The sequence below is a fragment of the Nematolebias whitei genome, chromosome 14, assembly GCF_014905685.2.
Source record: "Nematolebias whitei isolate Nwh7 chromosome 14, NemWhi1, whole genome shotgun sequence".
NCBI lineage: Eukaryota > Metazoa > Chordata > Actinopteri > Cyprinodontiformes > Rivulidae > Nematolebias > Nematolebias whitei.
Genome location: NC_056511.1, coordinates 42,449,325 through 42,458,691, shown reverse-complemented (window position 1 = coordinate 42,458,691; position 9,367 = coordinate 42,449,325). Strand labels below are relative to the sequence as shown.

Genomic DNA, 9,367 nt, shown 5'->3' with positions numbered 1-9,367 from the left:
TTATCGTTTGTTGGTATTTCAGGCAGTAGCTGTTTTGGCATCCTTCAAAATCTCTTCAGAAACGTCCTAGTTTACGTTCTTGTGTTTCTAATTAACCTGCCGTTAATAATTAGCCCGTGCACATAGACTTTGAAGGTAAAGACTGTGTTTATATCAGTTAGGCAGAGATATGACCTGACTTGATACAAATGATTTGACTTGTAATCACTCAAGGAGAAAACACTTGTATTAAAAATTCATGTAGTTTATTGTTGAACAGCAACATTCACTTTATCGTTTATGACATTTTGCAAGAATTACAACTTAGTCTCATACGCTTGAACTTAAAATGTGTATCCAGTTTCCCATAAAGCGTTTGATGCTTTATATATGGGTTTGCATTGTAAATAAACACAGCGATACATAAATAATAACTGCACATCTCATGTCATTATAAACGTTCAGTGCATAAATATGTGTACGACACTGCATAAAAATAAAACATGACTCCGTGTGAAAAATTCAACAAATCCTTTGCTTGATCGTCACAACAAATCTTGCTGCAACATTGCACGGATCTATCAACACAATACATATATTTCCTCCTGAAGAAATGTGGGAGAACTCAGCAGGCTGTCCTTGACAGTCGATAACATTCAGGGCATCTGAGAGCCTGATATTTGAGCCGTGTGTTCTCACAACGAGCTCACTGAAATCTGACGGGTTTGTTCTGGGAATCAAAGTGACCGAAGCCAGCTCTGTTCAGTGTGTGAAGCTTCACTCCAGCGGTCATGTAGCTTACACTAAACATCTGGAACATCTGAACATGCAGGTTCATGCACGCCATAGGTGGTGTACAGTACGTGAAAGAATCGACGCTGGTTTGAAATGAGTTGTTTGGTTCTACGCCACAAAGCTGCAGCCTTGCTCTCAGAACATCATCCTGATGTTCTTCATGAAGGACTTACAGAAGCAGCTTCCTGACTTCTGTCGGAGTGGCCTGATGTTGGTACTTTGACAGAAACTGCTGACTCCTTTGACAGCTAGCTCTGAAATAGAGCGTATGCTTTATGACTCAGTTCTGCTATCTATAACTCGGTGCTCCGCTCAGAACAACGCATCATGCGCCAAATCATGGGGGTCTGACATTTACACTTTGATCCCACACTATTGGCAACTCGTGCTGATATTAACAGACTAAATTTACCTGACATTGGACAAGGTGAATGAAACCTGATGAGAGCTTCAGTTGTATGTGTGTGTTGATGTTTAGGATGAAAAATGTACACCCTAATTAAAAGATCTAGTGTTGAGTTTGAGTGCCAACAACTGGATCATGGCACATTCATAATGCTGAAATGAGACCTAATACTTCAGTAGGCATGCATGAACACTGATCAAACCCTTACAACACCTTTCATGAGGCTCTCCTTAAACACTTTTTTCATTTTGTGTCGTAAGAGAAAAACACCGTGTGAGCACCCCCTGCACTACGACGTGGTCCGTCACCTTAGCAACCAAAAAGGATGTTAGAAACAAGAGCTCAGCCGGGTTCTGATGCAGAGCCGTTTGTGTTCATGGATGTCGCAGTGCGGTATGGAATGCCTCGCTCTAGTCCGACTGGGATAGTCTCAACGCCGTGACGAGAGCAGACATCAGGAGAGTCGAACTGACCAGGACCACAGAACCTCCAGAGTAGAACACCTGACGGCCATTGAGAGGCTGGACAGGCCTGAAGTTCTTCACCATCAGCTTGCCATCATGATACTGGACCTTAGAGAAAGCTTTCAACTGGAAGAGCAGAGGATTGACACAAAGGTTAGGCTCCAGGTTTTACTGCTGTGTCTTTAACTTCACTTATATTAATCTGAACACTTTCCCCACAACTACATTGGCTGTTTGTTAGCTGTGCTTGTGTCCCCTTCAGCTGGTTTCTAATTCTGACCTGATCCAAGTTCAGAGGGATGGGTTTTTCAAACACAGTCCAAACCACAGACTCTGTACACCCTGGAGTGGTCAGAGAACCCTTGTAGCGGTAGTAAGAGGTCATATTCTGCTCTGATGGGATCAGCTGTGCCAGAGAGATGGAGGGCAGAGAGGTGTTGCCATCTGAAAACACAGACATTGTTATTAAGACCCAGCATCCCTGGAAAAAATGCACATCACCAGCTGCCATTTATACCAAAGATCATCTTTTGTAGAGAATGGAATTAAAGCTGTTTAGGTCAAATCTTATAAATAACCGTGTGTGATATCAAACAGTATCCAAAGTGACATGACTGTCGACGAGGAAGGGGGCCGGCACCGGAGGAGGGGGGCGTGGCACCGGAGGAGGGGGCGTGCCAAAGACACCATCTTAGCACCAACATAACTGGTTTGTTTTGCTTTGGAGTAAGCTGTTTGGAGGAAGAATCAGTTTTGTGTTGTGTGTTTGCTTGACTGATGAAGCCTTCTGGATAGAAGGTGAAATGTTTCAGAAAAAAAAAAAAAAAAAGAAACTGTCCAGATGACCTGACTGAAAATTGTTGGATATCCAAAGTGTAGCTTGTGTTTGCTAAAATTACTTAGCTGTAATGACATCACAGCTACGCACAGGGCAGGTATCACTGTAAGAGTCGTGTTCTTTGACTTCTCCAGTGCTTTTAGCATGCTGCAGATGTTTTACCACTCGGTGGTCTCCAGCATCTTCTGCACTGTGGTGTGCTGGGGCAGCAGGTTGAGGAAAGTTGATGCCAACAGACTTGATAAACTCATCAAGAGAGCTGGTTCAGTTCTGGGAGTGGAGCTGCAGTCTCTGACAGAGGTGTCTGAGCAGAGGATGCTGAGGAACCTGCTCCAGATCCTGAACAACACGTCTCACTCCCTCCATGACACCCTGGACTCTTACTGCAGCACCTTCAGTTGTAGATTGAGACCATCGAGGTGCTCCAAAGTACAACACAGGAAGTCCTTCAAACTTCAACTCCTCCCCCTTTTCTACACAGAGGACAATAAAATTAATCCTGAACTACAATAAACACTTTAATGTTTCTGTCTGCATGTGACCTGTTTTAGAACTTCCATCCATTCATCCATTATCTTTTACCCGCTTATTCCATTTTGGGTCACGGGGGTCGCTGGTGCCCATGTCCGGCAATCACTGTGCGAGGGGCGGGGGACACCCTGGACATGTCTCCAGTCCATCACAGAGACAAACAACCATTCACTCTCTCCTAGAGACAATTTAGAGTTACCAATCAGCCTAACATGCATGTTTTTGGTTTGTGGGAGGAAACCGGAGCACCCGGAGAAAACCCACGCATGCACGGAGAGAACATGCAAACTCCACCCAGAAGGGCCCGGACCAGGATTTGAACCGAGCACCTGCTCGCTGAGAGGCAGCAGCTCTACCAGTTGCGCCACCATGCAGCCTGTTTTAGAACTTTGTTGGTATTTTTATAATCTCTGTTATTTTTATATTCTTTGTTATTTTTTATATCTTGTGTGATTCCTTGTGCTTGTTGCTTTGTAATGAAACTCTGGCACAACAATTTCCTGCAGGATCAATAAGATTCTATTTTATCTTATTTTATCTTGAACTGGGTTGCCTCCATGAGTAAAATGGTGGTAGGTTCAAATTAAACAAATACTTTCTGAGAGTTTGATTAAAATTGTCCCGAGGCTCATTAGATATTTTGCTAGTAGCAGGTACACAGAGTTGAGTCAACGCAGAAGATACGGACAAAGTTTGAAAACAATGTGTAGCTCTTAAAGTATGTGTTTGAGATGAATCTCTACCAAACAAATTATTTACTGAATATCTGAAAAATTATCTGAATTATAGGGATTTTTTGTGTTTTAAGGTCAGTTGTCAGTGGCGCCATGTTGAACTGAGTGACCCCAAAGGTTAATCAGCTTTAAATGTACATTTAGTGATTATTTTCTGAGAGTCTCATTAAAATTTATCAGGTGGTTCATGAACTATTTTGCTAACAGACAGTCAGGTTGACGCCAACGGTTAACGGCAAAGTTTTAAACACCATCTCATGTAATCAGGTTGCATTCAAAGCACGTGCTGAGTATGATTCTCAGCTACTACTACATCAAACCTCAGCTCAGTATCTGTAAAACTGACTGAGTTATGACCATTCATGTGTCTGCTTTGCAATGTTGACATCCATCTTGATTCGGGGTAATTAAAAGTTTATCAGTTATAGATTGATTACTTTCTGAGAGTTTCATGAAAATCCATCACATGTTGGTAACAGACAGACACACGAGCGCACACAACATGGGCAAAAGTATTAACCTCAGTTTCCACATTTTGGCGACAGGTTACAGTTGCAGGACAGTTACCGTTAAACTTAACTAACCGTTAAACTTAACTAAAGCTGCGAAGCTTTATAGTTAAAGTTATGCAGTCCGGGTCAGGTGGCTGTTGCAGAACCTTGGTACTCACTTGTAGCTTTAATGCTTTGCAGTGTGTTGATGATGGGATCATACTTTTTGTTTGCGCTGTTGGACTTCTAATAGAAAGAAACGTGAGACTTGCGTCACGTCACGCGTACATCATTGGAATTCTCAAACTTTGTTGCACAGGAAGAAAGGACTACCTCGTAGAAAAACCCGAGGACAGCGACTCCCTCCTTGTCTCTCAGTGCTGTTGACAGATCTGTGTAGTGGCTCTTCATGTGGACAATGTGCAGCTGAAAGAAAATGTCACACAGTCACAAATTACAGGTCGTACGATGGGCCTTAAGACATATAGAAGACAAATAATAAGTTGGTAATTCATCAGCTTAAGAGAATATTTAACAATTAAAAAGCCAGCATTCCTTGAAGAAATGCACATCTTCGGCTACAGTTTTACAAAAATAAAAAATCATCTCATAAGATGGAACAGAGTTGTGGCAGTTTTGACTGAACCTGGAAAGGCCCGGTGTCCTCAGGCTCTTTTGTGAGTAGCAAGTTGGACATCAGGCCTAAAACATTTGATTGTTGTACACGATGATTGATTGTTTTGGACAGAGCGTTCCTTTTTGCACGTGTAAAGCAGTTTCTGAGACGTCCACAGAGGGCTGGCTTCAAGGAGGTGCTATTTATAAGACAGATCTGGGTTGGCAGGCCTCAGACTCATGAAGTCTTTCGGGTGAAAGATGAAGCGTTTCTCCCAAAAAGAAACTGTCCAGACGACCTGATTTCACCTGTTTTTGTGCTGTGAGATGTTTTTCTCAGAGTACTTGTTGTGACTGATTCTCGGCTACAACCAAGTTGAATTTTAGCTCTGTCTGTAAAATGAACGGCTGCAGCCATGTTTTGTGCTGGCTAATGTTGATGGGCTGCCATCTTGAATTTTAGTTATTTATTCATTTATTTATTTTTAAAAACTAAACAAATTAAAATACATTGAATGAAAAGGGTGCAGAAAACAGAAAATTCTTATAATATCTGCCCCTTATTTGAAAAAATATAAAATAAACAAACAACTCAGGTTTGAACCATCCCCAAAACCATCAACCATTCTTCATACTTTCTTAACAATTTCAACTTAATCATCTTTTTAAACATGTAAATTGTTTTATAAATTTTTATTCTGTCTCCTTTGTCTCCTAAAGGTCATTAGTTGTAGTTTTACGTTCAATAATTATTTTTTACTGTGCTTTTTAATGCAGTATTTTATGGAATATTTTGCTAATAGTTTGAGTTGACTTCCAATAATTGATGTCTAAAGGTTTCAACTATTTCCCTCAATCTGTTAGTGCACAAGCGATACAAGCTAACTACTGCAGCGCCTAATTTTAGATCAATATCTGTAAAAGTGACCGAGGTAAAACTATTTTAGTGTTTTTAAAGGCAGCTGGATGTGGCAGTTATCTTGAATTGGGTTAACAACACCAAACAAAATCAGTTGTGCATGTACATCCAACGATTACTTTCTGCAAGTTTAATTCAAATTTTATCCACTGGCTCATAAAATATTTTGCTAATAAACACACACAGGCCAAATCATTATCGCCTGGACTGGTTACCTCCATGGGATACTGCTCCCCATCAATGGTGTGTTCAGAACCGGGCCCTCCGTTGTCGCCCCAGTGCAGGTGGAACTGCACAGCCTTATACGTGGCGGGCAGGCCTCCACCTGAGACGGTGCTGGTATGAGGAACTCCAACCTGAACTGTAGTGGACAAACAGAGCACAGTGTGTGTACAAGACTGGTTCCAAGCTTCTGAAGGAGTAGGTAGCTCACCTGAGTGGCCATTGTTTCTGATGGAGCCTCTAAAAATCTGCTGGTAATTCTCAAAGCGTAGAGGGGTCAGGCGCTCGTCTTTCAAGACCTTTCTGGTGACGATATTAACGGGAGACTGGTGTTTTCCTGCGCAGTCCTGGTTGGCATGGTTCCACTTCTCTGGTGCTAAAACAAATATAATTACCAGCACTAAATTAGTTGAACTATCAGCTCTGGGCTGACTCAGATTTTAATGAACTTCCCACAACATCTGACAGTATCCAAACCATTAACATAAGCAAAGATTAATAACGTAACTCTATTAACAGCCACACAGTTATGGCACCAAAACATTGTTCATTGTTTGGGAGTTGTCTTGTTGTATTTATGGAGTCAGCGTCGGCACACTAGGGATGTGGACCATATCATCAATAATAAATGCCCACCTACAAACCCCTGAACTCACTAACAGGCTGTGACTTTATCCAGCCACAGTGTAACATGGAACTCGAATCAGAATAAGCTTTATTATCATTGTAACAAAATACAGTGAGATTATGTTCGTACAGTCATCCGAAAGATGGACAGAGTGCACATTGCTGCTGCTCCTAAGAGAAGGGCCACTTATCGTTTTAGTTAGAAAAGGGGAAAAGACCATGAGAAGAGGATAGTGGTATTACAAAAAAGATCTCTTCCCATCTTGTCCTTATGAGGACATGATTTAAGACGTCAAAAAACTCTACCAGCAGCACATTTATAGACACATTACATCTGCATTTGACATCAAGACGGTGAGATTTCGATAGATATATCTTTTTCTTAGTTTACACATATCCCAGGAGAAATGTGATAAGTCGGACTGCTTCAAGGCCAAACGGGAGAGTCAGATTCAGACGAGCCACAGTTGTCAATTTTTTCTGGCAGACTGTTATTTCTCGTCAGCCTTGAGTTCTGCTGGTACTTTCGATCCAAAACGGCCAGATTTGTGGGCATTCCACTGGTACGTGCTTATTAGTTCCCTCCATGGTCGATCCCACCATGCTGGCAAGTCTCAAAAGCCGCAGGTGGCCTGCAATTCTCACAAATTGCTTCCATCTTACGGTTTAGCTTGTAAATCAGCTGATTTCACGCAAATCGAACCTTCACATAGGCTCGGCAGCTTTGCCATGGCTGAAACTTCTGCCGCCGTCTTCTTCAATAGCCAGTAACATAGGAATCCCCTGATGCCCAAAAAGCAGAAACCCTGCTATCATGGTTCCAATTATATAAACATCTTCGACGTCCTCCTGGGACAATATGGAAAGATGCATCAGCTCCCAGACTCCCCACGGATCCATGACGTATCCTGCTGCGTGCATCTCAGCGGGGCATGAGGGTTCTCCAGGACCCTGTCACTTTGTTGAAATTTTTTTATCGATTGCGTTGAAAGTCCAGCTGACCAGATCCATGACAGTAATTTTAAGTTTCGGAAGATGTATAAATAGGAGCCCCGATACACAAGACAGAGAGCAAAAAGCAGGAGGAGGACAGGAGAGGGAAAGTCGCCCATCTTGCATCAAATAACTAAATTACAGTATACTAAATTTATTTTTAATGCACATTTCAACATCTAGCAGCAAAGAAAGAGTAATCAAAGTGTAAATGAACCTAAATCAACACCTGCAAAAAATATTTTTATGTATTTTTTATGAAGTATTTCTGTTTTTGGTCAGGAAAATGAACCAATGTAGAGGTGGGGCTTAAGAATTGTACTGCGGCCAGCCTCTAAAGAGCACTGATCCTTTGTGACTTCAGCTTTTAGTTTCTGGTCCTGTGTCTAGTTGTAATACCTGCTGATGGTCTAGACATGAATTGAATTTTTAGACTAATTCTGTCTGTCTCAGAAACATAAGGTTCATGTATGGAGTACCACAGGGGTTACTCAGAGGTCCTTTACTTTTATGTGTAAAATCACATTCAGGTCAAACCTGTAAAAAGTGTTAAAGTGGTTAAATTTTTTGTCTTGAAATTAACTCTTATGCTTGCCTTTCACTTTCACCACTATAATACAACTGGTCAAACAGCAGGACTGAAAGCTGAGAACTTGTAATACATTTTTATTATTAATTTCCAAGTATCGGTTAAAAACTACAGCAGTTTGACCTCTAATAACCTCACAGGGGATATTATTATTATTTCTCTAGATTTTGGATTATTCTTTAAAAGTGGTGCACTAGGATGTGATCTTTATCTCAAACATGCTGAATAAAGTATGATTTTTTTTTTTAAAAAGCATATTGTCTACCACTTGCAGTCCAAAGTAAAGAAAGACATCATATATTGAGGTAATTGAGCTCAAGGTGTGTGTTTAAGAACTACTCTCAGTTAATAGATCATTTGTGCTGTGATGTCCATCACATTTTATCTCAATATATTTAAAATAGACAAAATTATACATTTTGCTTTGATTACAACAACTAATTAACAATTGTACATTCAATAAATAATTTCTTAAAGATTCTTTAAATTTGTCCAGTGATACAAGAGATATTTTACTGACAGACAGGCACAGAAACACAGACGTTTACATTATCACCTGTGATCAAAAGCTTACCATTGCACTGATGTTCGCAGGTGAACTGGGTTTGATAGCACCAGTCTGAAACAAAAACAATGATTCATTAAAGGCTTTTACAGTAAAATCATTTAAATTAATTCTCCACTCCAACATCAAAAAAAGTGGGACATTGTATAAAATGACCGTTAAAACAGGCTGCAATGGCTCACAAATAATAAGGAAAACATATTTTATTTACAGCACAGAAGCAAAGAAAGTATATCAAATGTTTAGTCTAAAAAATTAAACAATATTTTGAAAGAAAAAAAAGGTAATTTTGAATTTGATGGCACATCTCTAAAAAGTTGTTCAGGGTCATGTTTATCGCGATAAACATCTCTTCATTTACCAACAGTCTGTAAACATGCAGGACATGAGGAGGCCAGCTGATGGATTGTTTGGAGGAGAACATGGTCCCATTTTGTCTGATGTAGGATTCTAGTTGTTCGACGGTCCTGGATCTTCTTAGACAGATTGATTGTTTTATGTTGTGTCATGTGTTTTCCTTTGGTGAGAGGTCTGGACTGCAGACTGTCCAGCACCAAGACTCTTCTGCTGTGATGTCATACTGCTGTGATGTCATGCTG

General features: G+C 40.7%; 1 protein-coding gene across 1 annotated transcript in view; it reads right to left on the bottom strand.

Annotated features, from left to right (window-relative positions):
* Nucleotides 1–338: 338 nt before the first annotated feature.
* ca4a (carbonic anhydrase IV a) overlaps nt 339–9,367 on the bottom strand; it is a 13,717-nt gene continuing 4,688 nt past the window's right edge. Inside the window, exons 2-8 of the mRNA XM_037687599.1 lie at nt 8,778–8,822; nt 6,206–6,370; nt 5,988–6,133; nt 4,572–4,664; nt 4,418–4,484; nt 1,925–2,088; nt 339–1,770 (exon numbers count right to left, since the gene is read on the bottom strand). Of these exons, the coding sequence (XP_037543527.1) occupies nt 1,591–1,770; nt 1,925–2,088; nt 4,418–4,484; nt 4,572–4,664; nt 5,988–6,133; nt 6,206–6,370; nt 8,778–8,822 (860 nt within the window). The 3' untranslated portion in view covers nt 339–1,590. The remainder of the gene's footprint in view (nt 1,771–1,924; nt 2,089–4,417; nt 4,485–4,571; nt 4,665–5,987; nt 6,134–6,205; nt 6,371–8,777; nt 8,823–9,367) is intronic.